At 40.2% G+C, this 17,921-nt stretch overlaps 2 gene segments (V, D, J or C); both read right to left on the minus strand.

Moving 5' to 3' along the window:
* Nucleotides 1–1,012: 1,012 nt before the first annotated feature.
* LOC121026507 (T cell receptor alpha variable 9-2-like) lies at nucleotides 1,013–1,528 on the minus strand. The segment is given in 2 exon segments: nucleotides 1,013–1,347; nucleotides 1,471–1,528. Coding segments are annotated over 2 exon segments (381 nt in total).
* A 15,875-nt stretch (nucleotides 1,529–17,403) lies between these two features.
* On the minus strand, nucleotides 17,404–17,915 carry LOC121026506 (T cell receptor alpha variable 9-2-like). The segment is given in 2 exon segments: nucleotides 17,404–17,738; nucleotides 17,862–17,915. Coding segments are annotated over 2 exon segments (381 nt in total).
* Between the last annotated feature and the right edge of the window lie 6 nt (nucleotides 17,916–17,921).

The following is a 17,921-nucleotide window of genomic DNA, read 5'->3' on the forward strand; positions in this document are numbered from 1 at the left end:
AAACCAATCAAATAAAAAATTAAACCAAGAATATATAGCTAATATACAAGGAAGTGATTTAATATTCTGATCATATATCATTCAGAAAATTTACAGATAAGGAGAAAATAATTAAAGAATAGGGGTTTTTGGCAAATTCTGTCAGTATATTTGCAGGAAAGACAGAGATTGCTTTTTCTATTGTTCTTTTCACTACTTCTCTTCCTCCCATACCTTCTCCCAAACCCATTATTTTTCCTCCTCTGTGAGAGGAATTAGAGAAATCTATAGGATGTCCCTGCCAGTGTCACCTATCCATCTGTATTATTATAAAAGGTCAGTCCAAGAGAATTTTCTCTTACTGTAATTCTTGGGCACTGAAAACCTCTCACTCGAGTTCTTACGTTCCAAAGCCAGCTGACCTACGTAACCGCCAGGACAGGAGTCATGTCCTCAATCATGTGTCTGTCCCCTCCCTTCATTGTGAATATCAGCCTGTGTCTACTGTCTAGAAAAGAAACCTGGACTGAGGTTCCTTGTCTCTCTTTTCATTGCTCACTTCCATATGTTCCCCTCCTGTCTTCTCTCCCCTTCTTTCTCTGTTCAAACCTGGTTTGGGGCTGCAGCTCTCCCATCACCTCTCCTGCCCATCCTCTGTCAGGAAGACATGGGACGGACACCACCTTCTCGGGCACACCCTGGCTCTCTCAGTGTGTCATTGGACACAGCAATACCCACCAGGGGGGCCTCAGCAGCTTGTGGGGCTGGACTTTCACTGCAGGGTGAGCAAGACACCACTTCAATGTTATGTGGTTTCACCTTGAAATTACTTAGGTCCTGACTGAGGAACTACTGGAATTTCTCATTGCACTAATGAACAGCTGGGTTTGGGGAATGTTCCTTCTGGTTCCCATGCTCTAGCCATTTGTATGACTTGTGTATCAAGCAGACACTGAGGGGCAAACCACCATACAGAGTGCTGGAACCAGAGTGGATCAGTCAGAGATGCTCAGCATCCCAGGCCCTGTTCTGCTCAGAGTTTGCGCTCAGCTCCCCCTGCAGTCCCTGTCACTGTGTCACTCAGGACACAGTAGTACACAGCCGAATCTGATGCTTGCACTGAGGACTTCTCCAAGTGGAAGGATTTGGATTTGCTTTGTAGGGTGGCTTCAAAACCTTTGTGACTTCCCTTCTCCTTGTCCCTCAAGGCTTTCAGGAGGAGCTGTGGACCTTCTCCGGGATACTGGACATACCAGAAAAGATTGGGGGACAATGCTGTTGAATAAGTACAGTTTATAGTCAGGGGCTCCCCTTTGAAGAGGGTCACTGGGCCTTCCATCTGGGTCACTGAGTCTCCATGGGTTCGTCCTGGGGAAAAAGAAAAGAGACCTGTGTTATCTTGGGCATAAATCTCCTGGATAAAATTATAGTTATAGGTTTTGCTGTCACAATAGATGAAACAATCCAAACACTAAGAGGCATTTTACTTACCAAGCATCAAGAGTACCACAGTCACGAAGCCTGGAGAAGAGTTCATCTCTAGAGTGTCACCTAGCTAATGTGCTTCATTCTTAGCAGGAAGAAGCATTAGAGAGACAGAGCAATGATCAGTGGAAGCCCACGTTTCTCAGGAAAGGTGTTTGTGTTAGGAAGCTGCACCCCCTGCTGGACGGGGACTGAAACGGGATGCATGGCGGCCAGAGTCCTCCCAGAGTCAGCAAGATGTCTTTGTCCCTGACTTTTTGAGGCACATGGCAGTCTTCAGGTGGCACTTGGAAATCTGAACAGCAGCAATCCTGATCTCTCAGGTCTACTTTCTTCTTAGGACACTACCTGATGTGGAAGTTCTTTAACAGAACATCCCAGAGTGTTTCTGCAGCTGAGAGGATAACAATCTCTAAAGCATTAAATACAGTACTTTATGTTTTCATGTATCCACTGTGGGCCAGCCTATACTCCACTGACTGCCAGAAAACAGTTGGGTTTGAATACACAGAAAGTAATAAGAAGTCAACTCATTACTGAGTGATACTGTGTTTTGGGGCACTGTACCCCAATATTTAGAACACTTATTGTCCTTTTCTAAGCACTCACTAAGTATTTCTTAAACAGAAATAATGAACAAATGGCCTTTAATTGAAATACAGTGTTTCTTGGTCCTAAAGTAATACCAGTTGTAAGGAATACTGTCTTCTTAATAAAAGCTTTTCAGAAGAAAAGTCACACTATTTTATAGTCAAATATTTTAGTCAAGTATTCTTCATTTTCAAAAACATTAAAAAGTTAATAAGTGTGAATTCTAGACAGAAGAAACATCATAAATGAAGTTGTCGAATTCCTATTGAATGATCTGAGATTCTTATCTCATTCTCTCACTGCTTTGTTGAGTCTTATATGTATAAGGTGACTATTATGTGAATTAGGCAACAATTACTAATCCTATACTATTAACAAGTTTTAGCCTCAAAGATGCTATACATTAGCATTTATCACATTTTCTTGATAACCATTAGTCAACTATTTTTCTCCCAAAGGTAAGGAATGAGGATTATCAAGATAAAGTTCTGGAGAGGGACACATCTTCTCTAAAGCCCTGGAAACATTTATCTCTAGACACATAGACGGAAGCTTAGCTCAGGCTGTTCCCTGGAGGCCACTCTCCACGGATTCACATCAAGGAGCTTCATGAGTCCAGAGACAACATGGTACTGGTTTCCCAGATGCAGAGGGAAGTAAGAAATTCAGTCCTGGATACTTTTTGTGTTCACACATGCCTTCGCTTTTCCTCCACCTTCCGAATCACACTGTCCGAACCTGCCTCAAAACTCTGCTAGAAGGAATTTGGGACAAACAGCATTAAACCTCTATTCAGATACACAGGGAGATTGCCAGATAGGTTGGGATGATGCTGGTTTCAAAATAAGCAGTATACCACATGGATTCAGAAAGTCATCATCCATAAGTTTTTACAAAGCATAATTTTAGGCCAGTGAAAACCTACAGGGGAAATATTTTGCATCTGGGGTCACACAGAAGACTTGCACAACATGGAGGGAAGATACATAGTAAATTTGCATCTTTATGGCTTTATTAATGTATAATTTTCATAAAAATAAACTGTACAAATTTAAAGAAAACAATTCTATAGGATTTGACATACGTGTGTATTTGTGAAGCCACGACCACAATGGAGGTAATGAACATATGCATCACCTCAAAATTTGCCTCATGTCTCTGTAATCCTTCTTTCAACCCTCTCCCTCCTGCATTCCAGGCAACACTTCTGTCATTAATCAGTTGGCATATTTCATAATACTGTATGAGTGGAATCACATGTACTCCTTTGGCTGCTTCTCAGCACAATTATTTTAATATTCTTCCACATAATTATTTTGAGATTCTTCCATGGTTATAACTGTCAGGAGGTTTTTGCTTTTTGTTGCTGTGTAGTATCCCATCATAGGCCTATGAAACAGTTTGTCTATTCACCTGCTGCCTTCAGATTAGTTCCAGGGAAGCTGTTACAAATAAAGCTGCTATGAACCTTTGTGTATATGATTTTTTAATGTTTTATTTTAATTTATTTTTAGAGAGAGTGAGAGAATGAAAACACAGTGGTGTGGAGCATAAAGAGGCAGAGAGAGAGAATCCCAAGCAGGCTCCACACTCAGCATGCTGAGCCCAGCACAGGGCTCCATATCACAACTGATAATGACCTGAGCGGAAATCAAGAGTCAGACACTCAACCGGCTGAGCCACCCAGGTGCCCTGTGTATATGATTTCTTATTGACATATGTTTTCATTTCTCGTGGGTCAATAACAGGGAGTAGAATAGCTGGATTATATGGTAGGTGTATATTTGGCTTTGTTAAACCAATTTTTTCTAGTAGCTTCTTTGTAGATTCCCTTGCATTTTATGCTCAGATGATTATTCTAATAAAGATAAATTCACTTCTTCCTTTCCAAACTGTATGTCTTTTGCTTCTTCCATGTTCCTTATTAAATTGGCTAGAACTTCTAGTTCAATATTAAATACAAGTGGTGAGAGCCAAACTTCTTCCTCTACTTCTGAAACTAAAGAGAAAGCATTTAGGTTTTCACCATCAAGTCTGACATTTGATGTAGGTTTTTTGTAGAGCCCCTTTTTTAGGTTGATAAAATTCCCTTTGCTTTCTAATTTGCTGTGGGGTTTAATCAGCAATTGATACGGATTTTATAAAAATGCTTTATCTGTACCTGTTGAGATTACCCTCATAAATTGGTCATCTGCTACTTGTCAATCATCTTGGATATATTATTGATAAATTGTCACAACAAAATATTAAAGAAGATATCACTCTCCTGTTTTACAAACAATGAAACGAGGCTCAAAAGTACCAAAGTTCATGGCTGAGCTAACAGTTTTGAACACAGTGCTCGTTGACAGCAAAAACCTGTTCCCTGTTTTTGCCACTATAGATCGCTGTCACAGAAAATTTGAGAGAAACACGAAAGGGTGGCAAAATGACTTCTTCCTACGCCTTTCAAATATTTTAAGACATTCTTTAACAGGTTCTTTATTGATGCAAGTGGAACTGATAAAGAAGAACTAAATGATTGCATATTTGGCTCTTTTACCAAAAAAGGAAAGAAAACCTGTTATAATAGATACCCAATCTGCATTCAGGAGCTGACCCCTGTGTAGGGGCCTCACCATTCCATTCAGAGCAATTATTAGACATGTGATTGAAGCAGTGCACGGTAGCAAAGGTTTTGTGACCCACCAATATACGAAAGCATCCTTCATGACTAGTGATCACTCCCTTTCTCTGTTCCTTGAAACTTGCTTATGATAACACAGTCTAGAGTGTAGTTGTTCCAATTAACCAGTACACATGTTTCTCAGAAATGTTCAAATAAAATCGCCTTATGATCCAGCAATCCCACTTCTGGTATATGTTCAAAAATTCAAAGAATTTGGCTATAAACCCAAAATACTGAGCTGCTTATAAATTCACGTTTCCACCAAAAGGCGCAAGCAATCCCAAAGAACATCCACAGATGCATATGGATAAACAATATGTGGCACGTACAGACACCGGTACATTACAAGGAAAAAAAAAAATCTGACACAGGCTGCAAGGTGGATGAACCCTGAGGACATTATGTCAAACGAAATATCACAAAATGACCAATACTGCATAATCCCACTTGTATAAGGTATCTGAACTAGCCAAACCCATGGAAAGAGAAAGCAGAATGGTAGTTCCCAAGGACTGGAAGGATAGAGTAATGGAGAGCTATTGTTTAATGAATACAAACATTCAATTCGTCACAATGAAAATTCTGGAATTGTGGAAATGAATGGTGGTGCTGGTTGAACAATAATGAAAATGTATTTAGTACCATAGAATTGTACGCTTACAAATGGTTAAAACGGTAAAAATCTATGTTACAATGGTAAAATTCTTTAATGAAAAAAAAAATGTAAGAGGTTCTTGTTAAGATTTCTACCCTACACATCCGTCATCCATTACCACTCGAATGTGAAGGCACTGGGGAAATAGGTTTAGAGGTGGAAGGAGGAAAATGGAGAGAATGAGGACTTTGGATTGTGAAACACTGATCAAACAAGCAAGGCTCAGAAGTGTGCAAACTGAGCCACATGTTGGCAAAAAAAAAATGCTTTTGAAGGAGTGTTGAAGTGAAAGGCAGGAACCCAACAAGGAGGATAATTCACAGTCTGCCACTTCACAGGGTCCCCCAAAAGCCACTAACTACTGACCTTGTGGATAAGACTGTTGGGAAGCAGGCAAACCCCCAGAATGCAAATTGAGGACATTGATGCTAGCAGTGTTAATAAGATGGGATGAACAACAGTACAGACATGTCACAGAGTAGGCACCTTGGAAATGCACGTAAGTACAGTTGACTCACAGTAAACAAACCTAATAAAACGAATTAATTCAATAGTACAAAACATCATAATATAAAGCAAAAAAGGAAAACCACAGAGACATTTCACAGCCTTCCTTATTCTAAACAATGCCCGAAACACAATATATACTCAGTACGTATTTACTGAACAAAATTGATATGAAAATCCAACACCTCATACACATTTTAGCTGATTTTTGAGTCGCATGTTTACAAATTTCTTTAGCCAGTTCTTCTAGCTAAATATAATTACAAAATGGCAAATTGTTTATCGTGACTATTTTAGTGATCAATAAACACTTTCAACACAAATTTTCAGGGGTAAGGATGTTTTTGATGCACAATAATTCTTACCTAGAGAGTTATTTTATTAGAGTCAGGTTTTCCCTCTAACCCTACACCTGAGCTGCCACCACCTTAGCCACTTCCTGTGTGGGTCAGCAATTTGCTTTGGAGCCTACAGCAGGTGGATGTATCAATAAGAGCCCTGGGGTTTGGGTACCTCCCTCCAACACTCCTCTTACTGTAGACACCGTCAGTGCAGAGAAATACACTGGGGAGTCCTCCAGCTATGAAGCTGAGATGACAAGATACAGGATTTCCTGTCTTTGCAAATTCAATGACAAGCAAACTTCAGTGGCATTCTGTTGACCCTAAGAATCCTGACAAACAAGGAAAGTCATCTGCCCGCCGCTGGACTGCTTGTACCACAATAGACTATAACTTAGATCACTGGGGTCATATGTGCATTCCAGGATGACAGCCACCTTCTGCAGTAACATTGCGGGTTGGACTTGAGTTGCCTTCTGGGAAATACTGAATCCCGAAGGAAAAAAACATGGAATCAGAGTAGGTGATGTGGCACAAAGAAATTCTGTTTTACACATTACCTTTCCTCCTTCCCACAGTACCCACAAGACACTGCCTATCTCAGTATTTTAAGATCATAGAGGAAGCACATTTCCAAAGGGTCAGTCACTACCCAGCTACCTTCAGAAGGCTGGACAGCAATATGTTTGAGTTCTTCCACTTAGATGGGAACTGTCTACTTCAATTTCAGGGCTGGGCACTGTGAGGGGAGCCTGCCAGGTGAGGGAAGGATGGCTGAGTATGTGCTGCTGCCACCCCAGAACAGGAAACAGGGGTTTCCTGGGGTAGCACGTTGTGTGGGTCACGTCACACTTCTCCCTGTACCAGCTGAGAGTCTCACTGCCCAAACATCCTTTCGCATTAAGCAACTCTTAACTTGGAAACAATTCCATCTGAAAAAGAACTTGTAAAATTTAACACTGAAATGAGGCTTGATGGTTTAACTATGATATGTTCATTCATGGTGTCTGTGATGAAAGTGGGTGGATGGCACTCACTTAAAAATACTACCTGTGATGGATTATGAAAACAGCATAAGATTAAGAATCATGTATGTTCACGCTATGTTCTATCATCTAACATAGAAATACATCATATGATAAGAATACAAAGTGTTTAGACTAACCACTATGGCTCTTTCAGTCTACCTTTTGTTATGTCAGTATATCTCTTCTCTATCAGTATCTGTTCATGGCCCTTTGGTGGGGACAAAAGCAGAAAGATCTAATGACTCTTTCCTGAAGAGTTTAGACTAAAGCCCTCAGACAATAGATCCTGTCATTGAGGTCTCTTCTCTTCACTGTAGTTTTGACAGCTCAGCTCTGTTCAAGAAGCACAGAATAGAATGCAAACTGGTGTGGCCACTCTGGAAAACAGTATGGAGGTTCCTCAAAAAATTAAAAATAGAACTACCCTATGACCCAGCAATTGCACTACTAGGTATTTATCAAATACTTAGTAGTAGTATTGGATACAGGAAGACTGACTCAAAGGGGCACATGCACCCCAATATTTATAACAGCAATATTGACAATTGCCAAAGTATGGAAAGAGCCCAAATGTCCATCGATAGATGAATGGATAAAGAAGATGTGGTATATATATATACAAGGAAATATTACTCAGTGATAAAAAAGAAGGAAATCATGTGGTTTGCAACAATGTGGATGGAACTAGAGTGTATTATGCTAAGCAAAATGAGTCTGTCAGAGAAAGACAAATATCATACGGTATCACTATTATGTGGAATTTAAAATACAAAACAGATGAGCATAGGGGAAGGGAAGCAAAAATAATATAAAAACAGAGAGGGATATAAACCATAAAAGATTTAAATACAGAGAACAAACTGAGGGTTGCTGGTGGGGTTTGGGGTGGGGGGCTAAAGGGGTAAGGGGTAGTAAGGAGGGCACATGTTGGGATGAACAATGGGTGTTTTATGTAAGTGATGAATCACTAAATTCTAGTCATGAAATTATTATTACACTATTTGTTAACTAACTTGGATTAGCTTTAAAAAGAAAAAAAATATGTCTCCAAGAAGTCCATAGTGAAAAGTGGTCAAGAGAATGGATTTCGGTGTCAGATAAACCTGTGTCTGAGTTAAAAACAACAACAATTTCTCCTCCTATTATTCAACTCTAATACATTTCTCAATGAAGGAATCAAATGATCATGCTTCTGTCATTCAAGAAGTGTCCATATCCAGGATAAATCTTTTGGACACTCTTAGCCAGATTCTGAATTAATAGATTTTGTTTTTATTAACTTGTTTTATTTTTTTCTTTTAATTTACATCCAAATTAGTTAGAAGATAGTGCAACCATGATTTCAGGAGTAGATTCCTTAGTGCCCCTTACCCATTTAGCTCATCCCCCCTCCCTCAACACCTCCAGCAACCCTCAGTTTGTTCTCCATATTTATGAGTCTCTTCTGCTTTGTCCCCCTCCCTGTTTTCATGTTATTTTTGTTTCCCTTCCCTTATGTTCATCTGTTTTGTCTCTTAATGTCCTCATATGAATTTTGTCTTTCTCTGACTAATTTCACTTAGCATAATACTCTCCAGGTCCATCCACGTAGTTGCAAATGGCAAGATTTCATTCTTTTTGATTACCGAGTAATACTCCGTTGTATATATATACCACATCTTCTTTAGCCATTCATCCATCGATGGACATTTGGGCTCTTTCCACACTTTGGCTATTGTCGATAGTGCTGCTATAAACATGGGGGTGCATGTGTCCTTTCGAAATAGCACACCTGTATCCTGTGGATAAATGCCTAGTAGTTTAATTGCTGGGTCATAGGGTAGTTCTATTTTTAGTTTTTTGAGGAACCTCCATACTGTTTTCCAGACTGGCTGCAGTAGCTTGCATTCCCACCAACAATGCAAAAGAGATCCTCTTTCTCCGTATCCTCGCCAACATCTGTTGTTGCCTGAGTTGTTGATGTTAGCCATTCTGACAGGTGTAAGGTGGTATCTCATTGTGGTTTTGATTTGTATTTCCCTGGTGATGAGTGATGTGGAGCATTTTCTCATGTGTCAGTTGGCCATATGGATGTCTTCTTTGGAGAAGTGTCTATTCGTGTCTTTTGCCCATTTCTTCACGGGATTATTTGGTTTTTGGGTGTTGAGTTTGATCAGTTCTTTATAGATTTTGGATACTAACCCTTTATCTGATATGTCGTTTGCAAATATCTTCCCCCATTCTGTCGCTTGCCTTTTAGTTTTGCTGATTGTTTCCTTCACTGTGCAGAAGCTTTTTATTTTGATGAGGTTCCAGTAGTTCATTTTTGCTTTTGTTTCCCTTGCCTCCGGAGACATGTTGAGTAAGAAGTTGCTGCGGGCAAGATCAAAGAGGTTTTTGCCTGCTTTCTCCTTGAGGATTTTGATGGCTTCCTGTCTTACATTGAGGTCTTTCATCCACTTTGAGTTTATGGGTATGGTGTAAGAAAGTGGTCCAGGTTCATTCTTCTGCATGTCGCTGTCCTGTTTTCCCAGCACCACATGCTGAAGAGACTGTATTTATTCCATTGGATATTCTTTCCTGCTTTGTCAAAGATTAGTTGCCCATACGTTTGTGGGTCCATTTCTGGATTCTCAATTCTGTTCTATTGATCTGAGTGTCTGTTCTTGTGCCAGAATCATACTGTCTTGATGATTACAACTTTGTAGCATAGCTTGAAGTCTGGGATTGTAATGCCTCTGGCTTTGGTTTTCTTTTTCAAGATTGCTTTGGCTATTCAGGGTCTTTTCTGGTTCCATACAAATTTTAGGATTATTTGTTCTAGCTCTGTGAAGAATGCTGGTGTTATTTTGATAGGGGTTGTGCTGAATATCAATTCAGTTTGCTTTGGGTAGTATCGACATTTTAACAATATTTGTTCTTCTTATCCAGGAGCATGGAATCTTTTTCCTTTTTTGGTGTCTTCTTCAATTTCTTTCATCAGCTTTCTATAGTTTTCAGTGTATAGATATTTCACCTCTTTGGTTAGATTTATTCCTAGGTATTTTATGGTTTTTTTGTGCAACTGTAAATGGGATCGATTCCTTGATTTCTCTTTCTGTTGCTTGTTGGTGGATAGAAAAGCAACCAATTTCTTTGCATTGCTTTTATACCCTGCAACTTTGCTGAATTCATGAATCAGTTCTAGCAGTTTTCTGCTGGAAACTTTAGGGTTTTCCATGTAGCATGTCATGTCATCTGCAAAGAGTGACAGTTTGACCTCCTTCTGGCCGATTTGGATGCCTTTTATTTCTTTGTGTTGTCTGATTGCAGAGGCTAAGACTTCCAATGCTATGTTGAATAACAGTGGCAAGAGTGGACATCCCTGTCTTGTTCCTGACCTTGGGGGGAAAGCTCTGTTTTTCCCCATTGAGGATGATATTAGCGTTGGGTCGTTCATATATGGCTTTTATGATCTCGAGGTATGATCCTTCTATCCCTACTGTCTTGAGGGTTTTTAACAAGAAAGGATGCTATATTTTGTCGAATGCTTTCTCTGCATCTATTGAGAAGATCATATGGTTCCTGTCCTTTCTTTTATTGATGTGATGAATCACGTTAGTTATTTTCTGGATATTGAACCACCCCTGCCTGCATCCCAAGTATAAATCCTGCTTGGTCGTGGTGAATAATTTTTTTAATGTATTGTTGGATCCGGTTGGCTAATATCTTGTTGAGGATTTTTGCATCCATGTTCATCAGGGAAATTGGTCTATAGTTCTCCCTTTTAGTGGTGTCTCTGTCTGCTTTGGGAATCAGGGTAACGCTGGCTTCATAGAAAGAGTTTGGAAGTTTTCCTTCCATTTCTATTTTTTGGAACAGTTTCAAGAGAATAGGTGTTAACTCCTCCTTAAATGTTTGGTAGAATTCCCCTGGAAAGCCATCTGGCCCTGGACTCTTGTTTTTTGGCAGACTTTTGATGACTAATTTGATTTCCTTACTGGTTATGGGTCTGTTCAAATTTTCTATTTCTTCCTCTTTCAGTTTTGGTAGTGTATACGTTTCTAGGAATTTGTCCATGTCTTCCAGATTGCCCATTTTATTGGCATATAATTGCTCATAATATTCTCTTCTTATTGTTTTTATTTCTGTTGTGTTGGTTGTGATCTCTCCTCTTTCATTCCTGATTGTATTTTTTGGGGGGGGTCCTTTCCTTTTTCTTCTTGACCAAACTGGCTAGTGGTTTATCAATTTTGTTAATTCTTTCCAAGAACCAGCTTCTGGTTTCATTGATCTGTTCTACTGGGTTTTTTTTGTTTTGTTTTGTTTTTTGTTTTTTGTTTTGTTTTTTGGTTTCAATAGCATTAATTTCTGCTCTAATCTTTATTATTTCCTGTCTTCTGCTGGTTTTGGGTTTTACTTGCTGTTCTTTTTCCAGCTCCTTAAGGTGTAAGGTTAGGTTGTGTATCTGAGATCTTTCTTCCTTCTTTAGGAAGGCCTGGATTGCTGTGTACTTTTCTCTTATGACTGCCTTTGCTGCATCCCATAGGTTTTGAGTTGTGGTGTTATCATTTTCATTGACTTCCATATGCTTTTTAATTTCCTCTTTAACTGCTTGGTTAGTGCCTTCATACTTTTTTTATTTAAAAAAATTTTTTTAACGTTTACTTATTTTTGAGACAGAGAGAGACAGAGCACGAATGGGGGAAGGGCAGAAAGATAGGGAGACACAGAATCGGAAGCAGGCTCCAGGCTCAGAGCCATCAGCCCAGAGCCCGACGCAGGGCTCAAACTCATGGACCGTGAGATTGTGACCTGAGCTGAAGTCGGACGCTTAACTGACTGAGCCACCCAGGGCCCCACGCATTCATTCTTTCATAGGATGTTCTTCAGTCTCCAAGTATTTTTTCTTTTCCAAATTTTTTCTTGTGGTTGATTTTGAGTTTCATAGCATTGTGGTCTGAAAATATGTACGTATGATCTTGATCTTTTTGTACTTACTTAGGGCAGATTTGTGTCCCAGTATATGGTCTAATCTGGAGAACACTCCATGTGCACTGGAGAAGAATGTAAATTCTGCTGCTTCAGGATGAAATGTTCTGAATATATCTGTTAAGTCCATCTGGTCCAATGTGTCATTCAAAGCCATTGTTTCCTTGTTGATTTTTTGATTAGAGATCTGGCCATTGCTGTGAGTGGGGTGTTGAAGTCTCCTACTATTATGGTACTACTATCGATGAGTTTCTTATGTTTGTGGTTAATCGATTTATATATTTGGGTGCTTTTACATTTGGTGCATAAATGTTTACAATCGTTAGGTCTTCTTGGTGAATAGACCCCTTGATCATGATATAATGCCCTTCTGCATCTCTTGATACAGTCTTTATTTTAAAGTCTAGATTGTCTGATATAATTGTGGCTACTCCGGCTTTCTTTTGTTGACCATTAGCATGATAGATGGTTCTCCATCCCCTTATTTTCAATCTGTAGGTGTCTTTAGGTCTCAAGTGGGTCTCTTGTAAACAGCATATCGATGGGTCTTGTTTTCTTATCCATTCTGTTACCCTAGGTCTTTTGATTGGAGCATTGAGTTCATTGACGTTTAGAGTGAGTACCGAAAGATATGAATTTATTGCCATTATGATGCTTGTAGAGTTGGAGTTTCTGGTGGTGTTCTCTGGTCCTTTCTAATCTTTTGTTGCTTTTGGTATTTATTTATTTATATATATAACTTTTCATCTTTTGTCCCCTCAGAGAGCCCCTTTTAATATTTCTTGTAGGGCTGGTTTAGGGGTCACAACTCCTTTAATTTTTGTTTGTCAGGGAAACTTTTTATCTCTCCTTCTATTTTGATTGACAGCCTTGCTGGATAAAGAATTCTTGGCTGCATATTTTTCTGATTCAGCACACTGAATATATCCTGCCACTCCTTTCTGGCCTGCCAGGTTTCTGTGGATAGGTCTGCTGCAAACATGATCTGTCTTCCCTTGTAGGTTAGGGACTTCTTTTCCCTTTCTGCTTTCATGATTCTCTCCTTGCCTGAGTATTTTGTGAATTCGACTATGATATGCTTTGTTGGTGGTCGGTTTTTGTTGAATCTAATGGGAGTCCTCTGTGCTTCCTGGATTTTGATGTCTCTGTCTTTTCCCAGGTTAGGAAAGTTTTCTGCTATAATTTGCTCACATAACCCTTCTACCCGTATTTCTCTCTCTTCCTCCTCTGGGACCCCTATGATTGTGATGTTGTTCCTTTTTAATGAGTCCCTGATTTCTCTAATTCTTAAATCGTGCTCTTTTGCCTTCATCTCCCTCTTTTTCTCTGCTTCATCATTCTCTATAAGTTTGTCCTCTATATCACTGATTTTCTGTTCTGCCTCATCCATCCTTGCACTGCTACATCCATCCATGATTGCGGTTCAGTTATAACATTTTTAATTTCATTCTGGCTATTTTTTACTTCTTTTATCTCTACAGAAAGGGATTCTAATCTATTTTCGACTCCAGCTAGTATTCTTATTACTGTGATTCTAAATTCTGTTTCAGACATCTTGTTGTATCTGTTGGTTAAATCCCTGGCTGTCGTTTCTTCATGCTCTTTCTTTTGGGGTGAATTCCTTCGTGTCATCATTTTGAAGGGAGAAAAGGAATTAATGAGGTAGAAAAATTAAGATTAAAAAAATAAAATTAAATAAATATTAAAATTAAAAATTAAAATCACACACACACAAAAATCGAATAAATGATGCTAGATCCTAGGTGTGTTTTGGTCTGGGTGTTGAAAGTGGTTTGACAGATTAGAGAAAAAAAAGCGAGGTAAGAAAAAAAAGGAAATCGTTTGAGAATTTGAAAAAAATGAATACACTGAAGTAGACTAAAATGAGATGATGGAAGTAAAATAGACTTTGAAAAAATTTACACAAAAGTAAAGAATATAGTAGGAAAAAAATTAAAGATAAATATTTCTAATAAAAATTAAAAATAAAAATGAATTATTTTTCTCTTTCTGTATTCAAGAAAAAGAAAAGAAATGAAAAAGAGAGAAAAAAAGAAATCATTTGAAAATTTGAAAAAGTGAATACACTGTAGTAGACTAAAATAACATGATGGAAGTAAAATAGAACTTGAAAAATTTACATAAAAGCAAAGAATATAGTAAAAAAATTTTAAAGAAAAATATTTTTAATATAAATTCAAAGTAAAAATGAAGTTTTTCACTTTCTGCATTCACAAAAAAGGAAAGAAATGAAAAAGAGAAAAAAGAAAAAAGAAAACAAGAAATTTGTTTGAAAATTTGAAAAGATGAATACACTAAAGTAGACTAAAATAGAATGATGGAAGTAAGAATTTGAAAAAATTTACACAAAAGTAAAAAATATAATAAAAATTTTAAGAAAAATATTTTTAATAAAAATCAAAAATAAAAATGAATTTTTTCTCTTTCTGTATTCAAGAAAAAGAATAGTGTGAAAGAGAAAAAGAAAGAAAAAAAATTGAATAGATTGACCTGCCTACAGATTGAAATAGGACTGAAATTGTTTCCTTTTCCCCTAGAAGTCAGACAATATAGCTTTATTAAAGGTCCATAAACTCAGTAGGCGGTAAGACTTGTGTTTGAAGAGCGAGGTTGGCCCAGTTGGGCGGTGCTCAGTGTAACAGCTCCGTTCTCCACTAGATGGCGCCACTAGCCTACTGGTATGGATTGTTGCAGCGCTCGTAGGTGCGTACGCGCATGCGCAGGAACAGTGAAAATGGAGTCACCCTACTATCCACTCTCTAGTATGGGACCTCCGTTCTCTCCAATCAGCAATCGCGCACCCATCCTCTGTCTTTAGCTTTCCTCCACTCCTGGCTTTTCCACTCTCCGTGACCAGGCCCCAGGCGGTACCTCTTTCCCGAGTTTTGTCTCAGATGCGGCTGTTTTACCCGGCCCCTTACTTCTGAAGGACTGTGGCTTTGACCAGTTCCGCCCCTCTGTGGGAGAGTCTCACCGAGCAATGTCCAAATGTCGGATGCACCCAGGAATGCTTGCTGGACCCTGCTGCTGCCAGTGCCCCAAGACTGGGCCAGGTGCCAGCCCGCCCCAGAAAAAGTTCGCGAGATAGTGTAGCAGCAGCTTTTCAGGGACCACTGAAAATCGCAACACACATCTGGCACCAGGCTTCATCCTTAACGACCTTGTTCCAGCACCAGTGAATGTGGCCGTTTTCTGGGGTCTGCTGGGACCAGGTGGCTTCAACCGCCTCTACCAAACGTCTTTCCAGCAGTGGAACCGCTTTTCCCCATGTGGCCCGCAAGAACCTCCCGGACCCCACTCTGTTCCTGGGGATTCGCCCTTCCCACCAGAGCACCGCCAGGTATGGAGATGCGGGGTTGCAGCCTTTGCGCTCCCCTTGTTTACAGTCTTAATGGAATTGTTAAACCCTCTCCTTTCTCCTTTCTCCCTTTTTAATTTAGTTCCTGTGGCTGTTTCCAATTTTCCACATTCTCTCCACCTGTTTTTGGGGACGGGTGCTTTTCCCGTATTCTCCCCCTCCCCCTAGTCTCCGTCCTCTCTCCACCTGCAAAGGCAACAACCTGTCCACCGCCAGCTTCTCTCTCCCCGAGTTCACCTCTACGCGCCACGTACCTGCTGAATTCTGTGGTTCACCTTGTGCAGATTGTTGTGTTAATCCTCAGATCAGTTTTCTAGGTGTGTAGGATGGTTTAACGTTGCTCTGGCTGTATTTCGTGGATGTGAGACACACAAAAAACTTCCATGCTGTTCCACCATCTTGGCTCCCTCTGAATTAATAGATTTTTAATAACTTTTAAAAAAAGCTTCAAAAAATGATGTAGTCAGTGTCAGTCAATATGTTTTTACTGTAGATCAACAGTTTCCAAATACTATGAAGCAAATGAGGTTTCTTACTTTCCTAACTTTTCTTAACCCTTTCATACATGCTATTAGAAAGGGACAGCAGGGGCATCTGGGTGGTTGACTTGGTTAAGTGTCTGGCTCCTGATCATGGCTCAGGTCATGATATCACAGTTTGCGGGATGGAGCCCTGAGTCGGACTCTGTGCTGGCAGAGTGAAGCCTGCTTGGGATTCTCTGCTTGGGATTCTCACTGGAATTCCCTCTGTCTGCCCCAACCTGCTCACACACATTCTCTCTCTGTCTCTCTCTCTCTCAATAAATAAACTTTAAAAAGTTCAAAACTTAAAAAAGGCTTGCATTCATACTATTTCCGAAACTATTTTGTGATAAACCGTCTCTGGGGACGCCTGGGTGGTTTCATCAGTTAAGCCTTTGACTCTTGATTTCATCTCAGGTCATGATCTCACAGTTCATGACTTCAGCCCCTCGTTGGGCTCTGTGCTGACAGCATGGAGGCTGTTTGGGATTTTCTCTTTCCCTCTGTCTGGTCTCTGCCCTTCCATCTCTCTCTCTCTCTCTCTCTCTCTCTCTCTCTCTCTCTCTCTCAAAATAAGTCAATAAACTTCAAAAGAAAAAGAAAAATCAGACCAAAAGCATTTTCTCTCACTGTAATTCCTGGGCACTGAAAATCATCTCACTTATTACTGTTTGAAAGCCAAATGATCTACCTAACCGGTCTGGACAGGAGTCATTTCCTCAATTATGTTTTTGCCCCCTCCCTTCATTTTGAATATCAGCCTGTGTCTACTGTCTAGAAAAGAAACCTGGACTGAGGTTCCTTGTCTCTCTTTTCATTGCTCACTTCCATATGTTCCCCTCCTGTCTTCCCTCCCCTTCTTTCTCTGTTCAAACCTGGTTTGGGGCTGCAGCTCTCCCATCACCTCTCCTGCCCATCCTCTGTCAGGAAGACATGGGACGGACACCACCTTCTCGGGCACACCCTGGCTCTCTCAGTGTGTCATTGGACACAGCAATACCCACCAGGGGGGCCTCAGCAGCTTGTGGGGCTGGACTTTCACTGCAGGGTGAGCAAGACACCACTTCAATGTTATGTGGTTTCACCTTGAAATTACTTAGGTCCTGACGGAGGAACTACTGGAATTTCTCATTGCACTAATGAACAGCTGGGTTTGGGGAATGTTCCTTCTGGTTCCCATGCTCTAGCCATTTGTATGACTTGTGTATCAAGCAGACACTGAGGGGCAAACCACCATACAGAGTGCTGGAACCAGAGTGGATCAGTCAGAGATGCTCAGCATCCCAGGCCCTGTTCTGCTCAGAGTTTGCGCTCAGCTCCCCCTGCAGTCCCTGTCACTGTGTCCATCAGGGCACAGTAGTACACAGCCGAATCTGACACTTGCACTGAGGATTTCTCCAAGTGGAAGGATTTGGATTTGCTTTGTAGGGTGGCTTCAAAACCTTTGTGACTTCCCTTCTCCTTGTCCCTCAAGGCTTTCAGGAGGAGCTGTGGACCTTCTCCGGGATACTGGACATACCAGAAAAGATTGGGGGACACTGCTGTTGAATAAGTACAGTTTATAGTCAGGGGCTCCCCTTCGAAGAGGGTCACTGGGCCTTCCATCTGGGTCACTGAGTCTCCATGGGTTCGTCCTGGGGAAAAAGAAAAGAGACCTGTGTTATCTTGGGCATAAATCTCCTGGATAAAATTATAGTTATAGGTTTTGCTGTCACAATAGATGAAACAATCCAAATACTAAGAGGCATTTTACTTACCAAGCATCAAGAGTACCACAGTCACGAAGCCTGGAGAAGAGTTCATCTCTAGAGTGTCAC

Source organism: Herpailurus yagouaroundi, unplaced genomic scaffold, assembly GCF_014898765.1.
Source record: "Herpailurus yagouaroundi ecotype Mexico unplaced genomic scaffold, PumYag 120120, whole genome shotgun sequence".
Classification (NCBI taxonomy): Eukaryota; Metazoa; Chordata; class Mammalia; order Carnivora; family Felidae; genus Herpailurus; species Herpailurus yagouaroundi.